Genomic DNA, 17,008 nt, shown 5'->3' with positions numbered 1-17,008 from the left:
GCTTAGTAGAAGGTCAAAACCGTCAAATACGTCGATGCGCCGCAGGTTGAAAGTCGAAACAAAGCCGAGTGTTGCCTTGCCCCTCAAATGTTTCAAATGCGTTGAACTAAATCAAGCTGACTGAAGCAATCCTGGAGGCACAGTTGGGCACAAGTCTCTAAGGCCAAGTCCAAGTCAAGTCTCAATTCTTTGACTCACAAATCCAAGTCATGTCCAAGTCTATGACCCACAAGTCCAAGGCAAGTCCAAGTCTTTGATTCACAAGTCCAAGTCAAGTCTCAAGTCCCTGACCACGAGTCTAAGACAAGTTCAACTCTTTGACCCACATGTCCAAGTCTTTGATTCACAAGTCCAAGGCAAGTCTCAAGTCTATGACCCACAAGTCCAAGACAAGTCCAAGTCTTTGATTCACAAGTCCAAGTCTTTGATTCACAAGTCCAAGGCAAGTCTCAAGTCTATGACCCACAAGTCCAAGGCAAGTCCAAGTCTTTGATCCACAAGTCCAAGTCAAGTCTCAAATCTTTACGTTCCAAGTCCAAGTCAAGCCTCAAGTCCCTGACACGGTAACCCAGACTTGGAATTGTGTTTTGAAACCCCAACACCTTGTTTGAATCCCCAACTGTCATTTACTGTTTTGTGGATTTGGTTTTGATTGGATTCGCGTTGTATCATGTTTTCCCTGTCCGTGTCTGTCTCGTTACGTTATTGCGCCCACCTGTGCTCGTCAAACCTGTCCCTCGTCTTGACCAATCAGCTCCCTCAGAAATGTGTGTTGTCTCGTTACTTGCATTTCGGTCTTTTGGAAAATTGAAACCGTAAGCCTTGTTCGTTCGGGACGGGGTTAAAGGTTGCGAACCATAATGTGAAACTACAAACATTTTACTCCCTCTACAGAACTTTGGAAATGGTTGTTTAAAGTGCTGTATCAATAAAGTTGAGTTTTTAAGCCTAAATTGAAAAAGGGTTAGGGTTAGACCCTGAACATTAAATTAAATGCACCACTGTGCCAGGTGTGCCTTATTCCTGCCCATCTGCTGTGCGTGCGTGCGTGCGTGCGTGCGTGCGCGTGACGAGGGACCCCTCTGCGCCTTGGTGGAGGTTACTGCAGCACTTTATTGCATGACAGAACAAACACCTTGGGGAGCACGCGCGCACCCGCTCGCTCGCCTCTACTAAAGGTCATTGAACCCAGTGAAAGGTGGGCGTTGTGTGAAGAGCGCTTTTGAGAGGAAAAAGGCAACATTTGCGGATGAAGATTTTCTCCAGCAAAAGTCTGCCGTGACTTACGACAGCGCCGGCGCGATGTCACGATCCGCGTTCCGCTCATTTGGCCGAGTGGCAGAAAAGGACGTTTCTCTGTTTGTTTGTTTCCTGGCGGATGACGCATGGACAGAATCAGGAAATATTAGGGGGGGGGGAAATGTCCAATCGGGACTTCGAGGAGGTCAAGGGTCAAGAACCTGAATTTTATTCTTGTTTTTTGTCTTTTAAGAATCCAGATATTGGATCAAATTGTTGGTACTCCGATCTCAATGGAAGGAAAATTGTCAGCGAAATCACAAAAGTAACCATCAATGATGATTTCTTGAAAATGATTACTTTTGAATTGTGGCCCGAACGTTTCGGCGCTTGGAGATGGTTCGACGTTAACGGCTTGTCTGTCATTTTCCTTCTAATCCTCTTTGGCTTGGTGTTTGTCCGTGTTCGGTGTGCGACACGCCTGCTGCCCACAAAGCACACAAACTATTTATCAGCCGAGAGAAAGACAGACTGACTGGTTGTGAGTTTGAAGACACCGGTGATGCAAATGAAGGGACACTCGCCTGAGGAGTTAAAAATGGATCTTTTTTCATTAACACGAGGGTTCCAACAATTTTGTCCCATGTGTGTATGCAATGTATTTGTATTTATTTCTATATTTCATGTGGTTGGGTCACGAGGGTCTGAAAATGGCTGACACTGAATACGTTGAGAAATTTCCTTTGCGAACATCATTCTTACTGTTTCAGAATGCTGGTATGATATTACGCTCAATTTGGTGATTTTCACTTTGGGGTGTACTCACTTTTGTTGCCAGGGGTTGAGCTACTTAATGGCTGTTTTTTTTAAGATGCACACTGACTACCTTTCACTGTGTCAAAGTTTCATTTCTTCAGTGTTGTCCCATGAAAAGCTATCATTCAAAACAATTTACAAAAATATGATCTGCAGAAATGTGAGTCGTGTCCTCATTTTTTACGAGATCGAACACAATTTGAAATACGAATGGCTTATCAGGCCACAACATATGCTCGCGTGGCCCACTTGAAATCAAACTGGGGGGAACTCGGCGCCTGAAATCAAATGAGTTTCACACCTCCGGGAAGGCCTCGCTGTTTCAATGCCATTTTTTTTCTTTCTTTTTCAGCTCATCCACAGGTTGCCTCCTCGACCGTCTTTGTTTACATGCACACACACACGCACGCACGACAATATTTATAATGAAAACAGATCTACTTATGCAAGGCACTGAAGCAAGTAGGTGTGCATTGGGGATTAAAATGCTTATTACACAACAACTTGATCACCGCCCCCAACCTCCAACTTCAATCATTCTCCATCCATGTGTGTCTTGGACCCAAGCATGCATTGCATGCATTTCATGCAATGCAATGCACGCATGCATGCGTGGCTATCGGATTAGTGTGGGAATTCCCGACGTCATTTTCGCCTTCCACGCTCGAGCAGCATCTTGCGAGGGTGACGCACGCATGCAAACATGGACGACGTACACGAGCGGGAGCCAGCAGCACGCTTACCTTTGACGCAGAGGAAACAGCGGCGGGGGGGAGGTTGAGGAGAGGAAGGGGGGGTCACGCTTGTTCTTCTTGCCTGCTGCTTGCAGCTCGTTGCCCCCGCAGTCCAAATGAGGCGAGACGGGCGGGGTGCAGCCGCGGTCGCTGTGGCAGCCCGGGCCCCTCCCACACCCACGCGCACGGCCACCAGCGGCCGACCGGCCGGCCGAGGGGGGACTCACGTACGGCCGGGGATGGACGGATGAATGACTGGATGGTCGGAGGGATGGTGGACGGGTGCACTCTTGAAAAAAAGCAGACACAAACAAATGAAGTCCCAGGATGACGTCGTTGTTCCTTCCTACGGCGTTGCTGCTGCTGTGGTTCTATGATGACGATGCATGCATGTAAACATGACAGCGGTGTTTTAGGAGCCACATGACGTCTTCAGGGGTTCCTGTGCACCACTACTTAAAAAAAATAAAAAAATAAAAAATGCTGGTGCTTGCCGCAGAGCGGGAAGGAGCACGGTTGGTAACGCAATAGCGCCCTCTGGCAGGTCACTCGGAAGACGTGCAACGAGACCATTTAAAAATATATATGTTTTGATTCGTTTCTAAAAGTATTTCTATTATATATCTATATAAAAAGCAGTTCATTCCATTCCAATTATATTTCGAATACATAGTATATGGCTTGTAAAACTATGTCAAAATGGCGCCCTCTATTAGCCAAATGGACAACGTGCAACAAGTCACGTTTAAATGTATTAATTTTTTTATTATGTATATACAAGTATACCAGGGTTGTTCAATACCAATATTTTTCAGGCAAATATCAGTATGAGCACCATAACCGATAAGTACCGATACTACAATTTATAGTTCCTGATTGTAAAACTAATTTTTTTTTATTTGTTGTAATTCTTTTTTCCATGTATTTCCTAGTTGAAAGTAGTGCAACCTTGTGCGGCAACAATGCAATTTAAAAAATGCATCCATACATAGTTTTCAGCCAATTTTTCAGGCACATATTACTTACATATCTATACTTTTGTCCGGAAAGAGCGCGGCACAAACATTTTTCCAAATCTTTTTCGAAAAAATCATCATCACAAAATTTTTGGGAGGATATTGATCAGCACAACTTTAAGATGTCACATGATCGAAATATTGCAGGATAAGCAAAAGGGTTCAAACGATCTTAAAAATCACAGCATGTTTACAAGCAAACATTGATCGTAATCATATCGTGACATTGAGATATGATAAGCAGATGAGGAAATACACGTGTATTCACACGCACATTCCTACTCCCAAAAACATTTCACAGAATATGGAAATGGTCTTAAATATTTATATATTGCTGAGGGATCCTTCCACACGGTCACAAGGGCCGGGGATCAAACCCACAACCTCTAGCTTGGGTGACAACCACTCTACCTTTGAGCCATGCCACCCACAAGGGGAATTTGGACAGAACGACATCTTCGTCGTTGGCTTGTCTGCCTCAGTTCTGAGTATGAATGTGATGCGCCCTCAAATTGGAATGATGACCAGGAGCAAAACCAGATGGAATCCTAAATGGGTCAAAAACAAGTGTGGCCTACATGGGTCACATACTGTTCGCCCGCCTGGAACCCAGTCAGGCCCATTCAGATCCCAGCTCAAGCCCATATAAGCAAACACAGGTGGTCCCCACATGAAATGACCCATTTGGAACCCACCTACCACCCGCTCAAAAACCCACGTAAGCCCATGTGGGCTAACACAGGTGTGCCATTGGCGGAAGCCAGCAAGCAAAACCTGATGGAACCCATGCCCACATGCCAATGTGAAAACCCACATGGGGCCCAACTGGACATGTTGGCTGGGTGTGGATCCCGCTTTTGTCCCCAAGTCAGCCGGGTCAGGCTGCGGCTCCCACGCAGTGCACGACTGTCATTTTCAGGTCCAGAGTCTTTCTAAGTTTATTACACAAGTGCAATAAAACAACCAAAGCAATATGTTATCAATGCATTGCGTCATTGCGAACGAGGAAGAAAACACGAGCGCTGCGAGTGCTGCGCTCCCGTCCGCTCGTTTCCAGCCGCCATGAGGCGCTTGTTGCTGGCGTCGCTGTGCGTTCTGTGTTTGCGTGGTGGCCGGAGCCGTCGGGTCAGCGGAGGGGAGGGCTTCATGCTTCTGGCGGGTCCGCTTCAGTCTGAGAAGGACGTCTTTAACTGCGCTGGTCCCATCCCCTGCTGGATCCGCACGGTATTTGGACTACCTTCGGGGAAGAGGCGTCACTCATTTCCAGGTGTCGCTGTCCTGGCGTCGACTTCTACCGTCAGGTATCGTCGCAGTGAGGCATAAACATATTTGGCCGCTGAAAATGATGACATAGGTCTTTATAAAATATACATAAATAAAATGACAGAGGTCTGTCATTTTCCATCATAGGTACACGACAACTGTGAGTTACAGAATGTGGGAAAATAAATCTGTAAATCATAATGTAGGATTTAAAAAAAAAACGACATCAATATCAAAGGTTACCCTCAGGAGGTCACAACGACAAGAGGGAGTGAAATCGTGTCGTGCCAGACCGGACCACTGATCTGTGTTAAGGAAAGCATGAAAGTCCTGAAGTGGTCTCAGATCTCAAGCCCATCGAAAAGCCCCAAAACATGAGCAGCTACAGTGTATGCAAATCTGCTGAAGGCCTAACCTTTGACCTCTGTCATTGTCAATAAAGGTAGACACTATTACAAGGTATTGAACTGAACTTTTATTATTGACCAAATATGTACTTACTTTCCACCATCATTTACAAATCAATTCTTTCAAAATCTTACAATATGATTTGCAGACGCTTTTTTTTTTTCTTTCATATTCTGTCTCTTACAGCGATGATGAAATTTACCGTCAATCCCAAATGTTGTGATTCTGATTCTGAATCTTCTCCTCAGGCCACCCCAGGCGGCCCCAACAAGCCGTGGTCAACTGCTACCGGACTCTTCTGAACCAGGTCTTGACTGCGAGTCTCCAGCCTCTTGTCGTCCTCCATGCGTCCACGGTGCCGGAAGATCTGAAGTCCCGTTATGGAGGATGGGAAAGCCCGGAGCTGCGAGGGATGTTTACGCTCTACGCACAGTTTGCCTTTCAAGAGTTTGGGGAGTTGGCCAACTCTTGGGTGATCCTCAGTCAACTGGGCAAGGTTTGGCAAGATGGACCAGCACCCGATGAGCGTTATCAGCGAGACGTCCTGCAGTTGATCCGCAATATTGACCAACTTTACCACCGTGACTTTGGACACAAAGGTGAGTTATGAAAACGATTTGGTAACCAATATGGTTAGCACGACCGCCTCCCAGTGCAAAGGTTGTGAGATCAAGTCCGGGCTTCGGCCTTCCTGGGTGGAGTTTGCATGTTCTCCCCGTGCTTGCGTGGCTTTTCTCCGGGTACTCCGGTTTCCTCCCACATTCCAAAAACATGCATGGCAGGTGAATTGGACACTCCAAATTGTCCATAGGTGCGATTGTGAGTGTGGTTGTTCGTCTCTGCGTGCCCTGCGATTGGCTGGCAACCAGTTCAGGGTGTGCCCCGCCTACTGCCCGAAGCCAGCTGGGATAGGCTCCAGCAACCCCCGCGACCCTTGTGAGGACAAGCGGTACAGAAAATGGATGGATGGATGGATGGAATATGGTTGACTTCCTGTTCAATTCAACTGAGGGGTCCTTGAGATTTATTCGTCAATCCTATTTTGATAGATGTTCCCACCCAGGTAGACAATTAGATGTAATTGGGTGTGACGTACGGAGTACTTGGTGGTTAGCTCACCCAAAACCCTTACACTCATCCTAATCCGAACCCTAAAAATGTGCCTTAGCCCTTAAACTAATCCCAAATCCTTAACCCTATGGGCACTAACCCTGATTTTAACCTTAATCTCAAATTTTATAGCTCAGGGGTCGCCAACTCCGGTCCTCGGGAGCCCCTATCCTGGAGTTGGTGACGCTGAATGTTTATTAGGCCACAAATATACGGGTCCCTCTTGAGATCACATTGGGGGGGATGTGGCCTCTGAACTCAAATGAGTTTGACACCCCGGCCCTAAATCTTAACCCACCCATAATCTCTAACTTTAATCCCCAACATAATCACAACCACTAACCCCTGAATGCTCGTTATTAGTTTGCAACTCTTAAGCCTACCCCCCAACTTAATGCTTTTGCGCTTCCATGTTGGCAGGTCACGTTTCTGTTGGGTTGAGCGCGAGTGACGTCGCACTTGTTTCGCAGATTCAAGCTTCGCTCGCAGTAAGAGTTCCTCATCTGCTCTTTTTGTGCTCATTTCATGGTTTCAATCCACGTGCTCGTGATCTGAAGGACACTATTTGTATGAACTTCTGTTTCTCCAGTTGGACTTCCTGTCGGTGCATTTTGAGTCCAGCTGTGCCTCAACGTTCAATTTGAGCAAGCAGCTGGCAAAGTTGAAGGTGCAATCATCATCATCATCCAAAGCTTTTTTTCCTCGTCTCGTGTTACGGTCTCACAAATGAGGTTTGTTTTTGGTGTTGCAGCTGAGCAGCCCGGATGTGCCTGTCCTCATATGTACGACGACACTCTGCGATTCCGCCGACAGTCACCTCCGGGCTCTTGGTCATCACTTGCAAGGTAAAGGTGGCGAAAGGCTACGGACAGAAGTTGTTGTCTGATGGCGAAGACTTTTGCCCCTCGAGGTGAAATTCCTCCTTTGCACTGCGTGACTTGATTGTGACATTTGGCGCAAAGTTCACGGGTGGGTGGTCTTTCTGAGCAATGCTACTCATTATTGACTGCTTTGTTTTGTAGCTAATAATCGTTAGCTACTGTTAAGTTATTAACATTGTTTTTCAGTTTCAATTTATATTTTAGCCGTTTTGGATTTAGTTAACTCAGTATGGCTCAAGGGAGCATTCTTATGTGTCTCACACTCTTTAGATAATAAGGGAGCATATGTGTCTGGTATCTGTCTCTTTCGAAAGAGACAGGCTTTGATGATGATTGTTTTTCTCTAATCTGATTTATAGCTATGGGAACTTGCTGAACTTGCAGAAGGGAGGAGAGAGGGATTCTCTTGTTTATACTGAGTTGTAAACAGTGTGTTGTGGGCTGATGGGAGGAGACTTCTAGTCCCCCACTTTTCTGAATAAGTATTGATGCCCCACGTTGGAGAGACAGACAACCTGATAGAACACGGCTTCAGTGTCATCAGCTTTTTGTCCTCAGAAGCTTCTGGTAATTATTCACCTTTGCAAAGGGACTTCTTCACCAGGATCTCACCATTCAGTTAATTGAACACGCAAAGAGTACAATACTTAATATTGTCTACTCTAACACTACCAAAACTTGCTAACGTTAACAGAGCTATGGCTGCACTGAAGGTGCAGCTACTTTCTCCCAAAGGCCTAATTTCGCCACATGCGTCCGAAAACAGACGAGAGATCATCAAGTGTCATCAGTTTTAGATTGCGGCAATAAACATTTACAGCGCAATCATTATGACTCGCTTGAACTCTTGACAGTGCTCAACAACAACAATTTGAACATAGAAGGATGTGACATGATGGACGTGCTCGGCAACACGGATGCAGAGGGTCTTCCTACCAGGTAACACAAGTTTCCTTGTTTGGAGGATTTTTTGTTTAGTTTTTTAAAATCCTCGCTTGCAGTATGGAAGTTTCTGTGTGTGTGTTTTTGTTTTTTTTTGCAGCACTGGATATTCCAGCAGAAAGACAAACAGTTATCAGACTGTCTGGGATACGTTTGGTGGCCAGCTCGAATCGGAACGCGACATTTTCCTCAACGAATCCTTCCCCGCCGCTTTCCAGTGGGCCACCTCTAGTGAGTCCTTCAAAGTGGAAGGAGGCTGGGCTGAAGGCGGGAAGGGAGAAACCATTTGGGATCGCTTCAGTCATGAAAATCACGCTTTTGACAATCAGACAGCCGACCAAGCTTGTGACAGTTACCACAAGGTGGATTACGACGTCTACCTCCTGCGAGGTCTTCAAGTCCACACCTACCAGTTTTCCATCTCGTGGGCACGTATTTTCCCCTCGGGCTATCGGAGGAGCCAGTCTAATGGAGGAGTGCTCTACTACAACAAACTCGTCAATGCTCTCATTGAGTCGGGAATACAACCGGTCGTCACCTTGTACCACTGGGACCTGCCCCAGGACCTGCAGAATCAGGGCGGATGGGCCAATGCTTCCATTATCGGAGCCTTCAAGGACTATGTAGACTTCTGCTACTCCACGTTCGGAGACAGGGTCAAGACGTGGAACACGTTCAGCAGTCCTTGGGTGGTCAGCCACGCTGGCTATGGCGTCGGCAATCACCCCCCTGAAGTCCAGGATTATGTAGCGGCCTCCTACCAGGTAAGAGTTTTCACAATTTGTGCCCATTCGGCATCCATTGCAGCTTGATCATCTGGAAGGGGGATTACCACATTTGCGGTCCCTTCTCAAGGTTTCTCATTTGTTGCCTGTTGGGGTTTTTTGTTTTTTTCCCTTGCCCTCTTGTGGTCCGATTAGGGGATGTCGTTGATATTTGTCAACTATGGGCATGTGAGGCCCTTTGAGACTCTTGTGTGATTAAGGGCTATATAAATACATTTGACTTGACCATTTCAAACCGGTCCAAGGGGTCATAATGTGACGTTTCTGACATTCAGTGTTTCTAATTTGGCAACTCCTTTGTTTGAAAGGGGCTCTTCGTCCAGCCGAACTCGGTGTGGTTATTATGTAAATATGCCGATTATGATGTCACAATCCAGCAAAATTCAGAACGGCTGGTTCACTGACACATTTTCAAAAAGGGTTATCTCACAAAAAAACGGACTTGTTTAATTTCACACGAGATGATGATTTTGAGAGCCATAGAAACTTGAAAACTGCTTTCCTCTTTTCTCTTCCAGGTGACTCACAACATAATTAAGTCCCACGCTGAGGCCTGGCATGTTTACAATGACAAGTACAGAACCAGACAAGGCGGCGAGGTGGGAATCGCGTTAAACTCTGACTGGGTCGAGCCCTTGGATCCCTCCAGACCTCAGGACGTGGAGGCAGCGGACCGTTCCCTGCAATTCATGTTAGGATGGTTTGCGCATCCTATATTTGTGAACGGAGACTACCCAGCAACTGTGAAGAGTCAAATTGACAAAAAGGACAAACTGTGTCCTCATTCGAAACCGGCGATTCTGCCAAGTTTCACTCCTGAAGAAAGTCAACGGATCAACGGAACAGCGGACTTTTTTGGACTAAACCATTATACAATGCGGCTGATTAACAGCAGTGATGGTGGTTGCAACGCGGGTCCGCAAGGGGTGGGTGACTTTCAGTCCCATGTTGACCCATCCTGGTCTCCAACAGCTTCGGACTGGATCTATTCCACACCCTGGGGGCTGAGAAGGCTTCTTAACTATATTGTTGCGGAGTACCTCAAGTTTAAAAAAGTACCTGTATACGTGACAGGGAATGGCATGCCAACAGGGTATGGTGTGGACCCCCTAAATGACACCGGTAGGGTAGACTACTTAAGTAGGTACATCAATGAAGCTCTAAAAGGTTGGTGGAAGGAATTTCTTTATATATTTTATGTATATTTTTCTACTTATTTGCAGTGGATAGGAATCAAGCCCTGCCATGATTTATTTTTAGGATGGGAAAGTCATACATTTTTAAGAAGTCATATTTTCAAGACAAAAAAATCATGTTTTAAGCTAAAAAATGGTCTAATTTATTTGTCTTATTTTGTAGCAAGACTCCTGGATGAGGTGGATGTGCGCCGGTTCACTGTGCAGTCTCTAATGGATGGATTTGAGGGGAGGCAAGGCTACAGCCAAAGATTTGGGCTTCACCACGTCAATTTTGAGGACCCAGACAGACCGAGGACCCCAAAACAGTCGGCATACTTCTACTCACAGGTTATAAAACAAAATGGATTTGGTATAAGTCTTCAAGATGTTTTGAACGGGGCACCGACACAATTTAAGCCTCCCTTGAAAGCGTTGCCTCCTTCTGAGGTTCCGTCCAAGTCCAAGATTACATGGGAGAAATTCTCCCACCAGTCCAAATTCCACCGGAAGATCTACCATTATGGCACTTTCCCATCAAATTTCACCTGGGGAGTATCATCTTCCGCTTACCAGACTGAAGGAGCCTGGAATGCAGATGGGAAAGGACCAAGTATTTGGGACGAGTTTACCCACAAACCAGGCAGTATACCAGGAAACGCCAATGGAGACGTAGCCTGTGACAGTTACCACAGATTCCGAGAGGATCTCTACATGCTGCGAGCTCTGCAGGTGAAGTCGTACCGATTCTCCTTGTCCTGGTCCAGGATCTTCCCTACAGGTCTGCGAAGTTCCCTGAATCTAAAGGGGGTGGACTTTTACAACAGAGTTATTGATGATCTTCTGGTAAATGGCATCACACCGATGGTGACGTTGTACCACTGGGATCTCCCTCAGGAGTTGCAAAAAATCGGCGGCTGGGAGAATTCGGACATGATTGAATTTTTTGCCAATTTTTCCGATTTCTGCTTCTCCACTTTTGGAGACAGGGTGACGTTTTGGATGACTTTCAACCAGCCCCACACCATCGCATGGTCAGGATACGGACTCGGACAGATTCCGCCAAATGTTCGGAAGCCAGGAAGTGCGCCATATAGAGTTGCACACAACCTCATAAAAGCCCACGCCAAAGCTTACCGTATCTACGATGAAAAATACCGCAAATCCCAGGGTGGTCTGGTTTCGCTAGACCTCGGTTCGGACTGGGTGGAACCAAAGGATGTCCGTGTTCTTCGCGAAGTGGCGGCTGCCGACCGCGCTATGCAGTTTCAATTGGGTTGGTTTGCCCACCCCATTTTTAAGAACGGCGATTATCCCGACGCAATGAAGTGGCAGGTTGGAAACAAGAGCGAACTCCAAGGTCTGGCAGAATCTAGACTACCTAAGTTCACCGAAGAGGAAAAGAAGTCCATCGGGGGGACCGCCGACGTATTCTGCTTAAACCACTTCACCACAAAGATAGTAAGCCACGCCACAGCTCGGCTCGCCCCGCCGTCCTACGAATACGATCGGGACCTGGCAGAAGAAGAAGATGGCGATTCGCCAACCACGGCCATCAAAAACCAGAGAGCTGTGGCTTGGGGCTTAAGGAGACTCCTCACCTGGGTCAAAGTCGAATATGGAGATCCGGAGATTTACATCACTGACAATGGAGTTGCCACAGAGGCAAAGACAAAGTGGGATGACACAGCAAGGGTGTTTTATTTCAAAACCTACATTGATGAAGCTCTCAAAGGTAACGTCAGCACTTATTGACAGTTTTGAGGTGAAAGGATTCATGGACAAAGGTGTATACTTTCAAAATTAAAAGTAGGATATTTTCAGGATCGAAGTTTATTACGAAATACATGTTTTAAAAAAAATATATTTTATAGATTGAAGTAAAATATTTTTAAAATAAAATGTGTATGTTTTGTAGATTGGTGGTATATTTTCAAGATAAATAGTTGTGTAGTTTTGTCAAAAGGTTTTAATTATTTTGATTGAAGTTGCATAGTTTTATAGATTGTGATCGTATATTTTTGGGAAACAAAGTTGTGTCTTTTCTATAGGTAAAAAAAACTTGCTTCCCACCTAATTTCCTCCATAGCGTACGATGTGGACGGCGTGAAGGTGAGAGGCTACACGGCTGCCTCGCTCATGGACTCCTTCGAGTGGCTCCACGGCTTCAAAGTGGGATTCGGGTTACACCACGTCGACTTCGAGGACCAGAACCGCCCGAGAACACCGAAATACTCGGCTCATTTCTATCATCGGGTCATCAAGGACAACGGATTTCCCGCACCGGAGGATGAAAAAATACTTTACGGAAATTTTGCCCAAAACTTTATCTGGAGTACAGCAACAGCATCATATCAGGTAATGTTGAATGGTGATATGGAGAATAAACTTTTGGGTGTTTTCCTGAAGTTTTGCATTGATGGCCACTAGATCGAAGGAGGCTGGAGGTCCGATGGAAAAGGTCTGAGCATTTGGGACAAGTTTGCCCACACGCCTCTCCGAGTGTTCAACGACGACAACGGGGACGTCGCCTGCGACAGTTACAACAAAATCGACGAGGACGTTTCCATATTGAGGCAACTCAAAGTGACGCATTACCGCTTCTCCGTGTCCTGGCCGAGGGTTCTTCCCGATGGCACCGCCAACTACGTCAACGAAGCCGGCCTGAGTTACTACAGTCGCTTGGTGGATGCCCTGCTTGACGCAAACATCCAACCTCATGTACGTGGAAATACAAATCATTATTTTTTTAGTTTTGTTTCCTTTTTGGTGTGGCACTCGTACTTTGCAGTAGTTGCTAGCTTTGCGTCGAACCGTTATCTTTTATCATCTGTGCGGTTAGGTCACGCTGTACCACTGGGACCTTCCTCAAGCTCTGCAGGACCTCGGCGGCTGGGAGAATGAGACCATTGTGCCCAAATTCCGGGATTACGCCAACCTTATCTTCAGCCGCCTTGGTCACAAAGTCAAATTCTGGATCACCGTTAATGAGCCGTACAACATCGCCAATGTGGGTCACGGTTATGGAGCTGCGGCGCCGGGTACAAATACAGAATATATCGTCACATGATGCATTATCTTATCTCAAATGATGATATATCTTAAATTGTGGAAATGTGACCTTGATCACCATCCAGGGATTAGTTTCCGACCGGGCACGTTGCCGTACATCGTGGGCCACAACTTGCTCAAGGCTCACGCCGAGACCTGGCACCTCTACAACGATGAGTACCGCAGCAAACAGGGCGGGATCATCTCCATCACCATCAATTCCGATTGGTCCGAGCCCAGGAACCCTTACAAGCAGGAGGACGTCGACGCTGCCAGGCGTGTGGTGCAGGTGCCATGTTTTACTTTTCACACAATTAAAATTTCCTCCTAAGATTTTAAAATGTCCGCACATTTGAATGTGAACGTACCCTGCGATTGACTGGCGACCAGTCTGGGGAGTAGACGACTTCACGACACAGCGATTCCTGTTTTCAGTTCTACATTGGCTGGTTTGCTCACCCGGTCTTTAACGGCGACTACAGCGATATGATGAAGACGATCATTCGAGAAAGAAGCCTCCAAGCTGGCCTGCCTAAATCTCGGTAATCGCAACTTCTTGTTTGGAAAGTCATCAAATTAGCAAGTTGATTACTCCGATCCCTTCCCCCAAAAAAGGTTGCCTGAATTCACCGCAGAAGAGGTCCAAAGAATCAAGGGTACTTACGATTACTTTGGATTCAACCATTACACGACGGTCTTGGCCTTCCCTGTGGACTACGGAACCCTTCAGCATTACGATGCCGACAGGTAAGACCACTCACATTTCGTGACGTCGCCACTCCCTTTTTTGGGCTTCACATCCGAAAACCTTGTTTGATTATTCCAGAGGTGCAGGAACAGTTGCGGATCGCACGTGGCTGGATTCTGGTTCTTCCTGGCTCAAGGTGTCACCGTTGGGATTCCGGAGGATATTAAACTTCATTAAGGAGGAATATGGAAATCCTCCCATCATCATCACTGAGAACGGAATCTCGGAGCGGGGGCGTGTGGATTTGAATGATTTGCACCGGAGCCACTACTACGAAAAATACATCAACCAGGTTTTGAAAGGTGAATTCAACAACCATGGCAATAACGACGTTTGCTTTTAAGACAGAAAGAACTCATGCAATTTGAATGTTTTTGTGTAGCTTATTTACTGGACGGTGTGGATGTTCGAGGCTACACGGCTTGGTCATTGATGGACAACCTAGAATGGGCCACAGGATTCTCGGAAAGGTTCGGATTTTTCTTCGTCAACCATTCGGACCCCAAACTTCCTCGAGTGGCCAAGACCTCTGCGGCCCACTACGCCACCATCGTCACCTGTAACGGATTCCCAGACCCGGCCAGTGGGCCGCATGAGTGCCTCAAGCAAGAGGTGGAAGGTCAGTTTGATTGGTCGTCAATTGCAGGGCACGTACAGACTAATCAGCATTCACTTTCGATGATGCGGTCGAGGTTCTCAGGAGAGATGCAAGCTGACTTTTGGCAAGAGGAGCCGGGTACACCATGGGCGGGTCGCTAGACTATCTTAGGGCATACTGTATATACAGTAGATGCAACACGTGCCGGTTGACACTGTGTACAGTCCCCTCCAAAAGTCGTGGGACGTATTCCTTTGTTTTTGTTGTATACCGAACACATTTGGGGTAAGAATCAAAAGATGAATATGAGGCACTTGTTTGTTTCCGGGGGTTTGTCCCTTCAGGCGGTAAAATGCATACTCTATTAGGTTAAGGTCCAGTGATTGACTTGGACAATCTAAGATCTTTCACTTTTGCTTCCTGATAAAGTCCTTTTCCTGATTCGATGCACAAAACGGTTTTGTAGACTTCAGATTTCATTCTGCTGCTACCGTCACGAGATACATCATCATTAGAGACGAGTGAGCCCGTTCCAGAAGCAGCCACAAAAGCCCAAGCCATGATGTGACATGACCTCCACCCGTGCTTTACAGATGAGTTTGTGCGTTTTGGATCAAAAGCTGATCCTTTCTTTCTACTTTGGCGTTTCCATTGTTTTGATAGTGGCTCATCTTGGTATCATCAGTCCTTCAATCTTTTGTTTCAAAACATTTGCGGCTCACCCGTTCTGGCCTTGCAATTGCTTTTGTTGATGAGTAGTTTGCACCTTGTGGTAATATGCTATGCATATTTCTTCTTTCAAAGTCTTTATTGATGATGTAACCCGTAATGGTCACAGCAGAATGAATTCTGAAGTCTACAAAAGCGTTTATGTTGTGTCCGTGTCTTCTACAGGGACAGGTCTGCCTAGCACGTCTCCTCCCCCCATCGGCACCGTCGACTTCCTGGGGATCCCACTCTCGGCCCGTGATGCCGAGACGGGACTCTACACACTGTTTGCTCTCCTTGTTGTCGCCGTACTTGTTGTGATTTGTTTGTCGTTTTGTTTCTTGAAGACAAAGACACGTTCTGATGAAAGCTGTAATGTTCAATTCATACCAAATAATTAATAAAAAAATATTGTGTCCATACAAAGCAGAGGTGGCAAATCCAGGTCCAGAAAGTAAAAATCCTGCCACAGTTTGGCTTTGGCCCCAGGTGCTAGCTAGCTAGCTCCTGTTGAATTATTAACATTGTTTTTCAGTTTCAATTTATATTTTAGCCGTTTTGGATTTAGTTATAGCTGTGTAGCTCAATGAATAGTATGGTCTATTGTATTCTTATCTGTCTTTCTCATGAGAAAAGAAGGGCAACGGGTTTCTTTTCCATGTTATCTAGAAGGGAGTGTAGTCTAGTACCGGTCTCAGCCGGTCGAAGTGAGACAGGCTGATGTATTATTGTTTTTCTCTAATCTGATTTATACCTATGGGAACTTGCTGATGGGAGGAGAAGGGGGATTTTCTTGTATTCACTGATTTGTAATAAAGGTACTGTGTGCTGGAGGAGGAGACACACTTTTGAACAGAACACTGCTTGGGTGACTTCAATTGTGTGATCAGAAGCTTCTGTTATAACTATACCTTTGCAAAGGGACTTCTTCACCAGAATCTCACCATTCAGTTAATTGAACACGCAAAGAGTAGAATACAAATATTGTCTACTCTAACACTCCCTAGCTAGCTCCCATGGTGCTCGTTTACCTGCTAGGGAGCTAGCTAGCATCAATGGCTAAACCTGTGGCAGGGTTTTTACTTTCTAGACCTGGATTTGCCACCTCTGATATAAAGGAAGTCAAGGCAATTATTTTGCATTAGGAAGTGTGAACAGCACACCAATAAAGATTTTTTTTTTACCAACAAAGAAAAATGGCACAAAACGTGTCCACATGTGTAATTGTTTACCTTCTGCCATCTAGTGGAAGAACATTTAATTGTTCTGCCTGTCACACCAGCTAAGCTATATGTGCTACCAAATATCATTTTAAACAACAAGACAAGCTATTGGAGATGTCTTAGCAGGCCTCCTCCAACTCTGTCATGTGAACTTTGACCTTTACACGGTGACATGTGACATCGAAAGTGCCCCAAACTTTTGAAATGGTCGAAAAATAATATCATCAATTCAATCTTCGAATCACTTTGTATTTTGTGCTTTGTGTATTTTGACCAAGACATTTTGGAGACATCATATGAAGACACCTGTG

At 45.9% G+C, this 17,008-nt stretch overlaps 2 protein-coding genes across 2 annotated transcripts in view; one reads left to right on the top strand and one right to left on the bottom strand.

The window, feature by feature from the left end:
• The window catches only part of LOC147165073 (E3 ubiquitin-protein ligase HECW2-like), a 25,833-nt gene extending 22,544 nt beyond the window's left edge, over positions 1 to 3,289 (bottom strand). Inside the window, exon 1 of the mRNA XM_086090690.1 lies at positions 2,799 to 3,289. The gene's annotated coding sequence lies outside the window, so the exon portion shown is untranslated. The remainder of the gene's footprint in view (positions 1 to 2,798) is intronic.
• LOC147165072 (lactase/phlorizin hydrolase-like) lies at positions 2,833 to 17,008 on the top strand. The gene is given in 19 exon segments (XM_086090689.1): positions 2,833 to 5,011; positions 5,013 to 5,106; positions 5,725 to 6,075; positions 7,007 to 7,074; positions 7,176 to 7,253; positions 7,338 to 7,431; positions 8,322 to 8,406; positions 8,510 to 9,173; positions 9,713 to 10,361; positions 10,554 to 12,104; positions 12,459 to 12,727; positions 12,800 to 13,090; positions 13,212 to 13,410; positions 13,507 to 13,709; positions 13,856 to 13,962; positions 14,036 to 14,167; positions 14,247 to 14,470; positions 14,551 to 14,787; positions 15,661 to 17,008. Coding segments are annotated over 19 exon segments (5,655 nt in total). The 5' UTR covers positions 2,833 to 4,867; the 3' UTR covers positions 15,876 to 17,008.

This window comes from Leptonotus elevatus, chromosome 12 (assembly GCF_054856555.1).
Source record: "Leptonotus elevatus isolate MCC_2025b chromosome 12, RoL_Lele_1.0, whole genome shotgun sequence".
NCBI lineage: Eukaryota > Metazoa > Chordata > Actinopteri > Syngnathiformes > Syngnathidae > Leptonotus > Leptonotus elevatus.
Note: the sequence above shows the minus strand (reverse complement) of the source record. Positions and strands in the feature narration are given on the sequence as shown.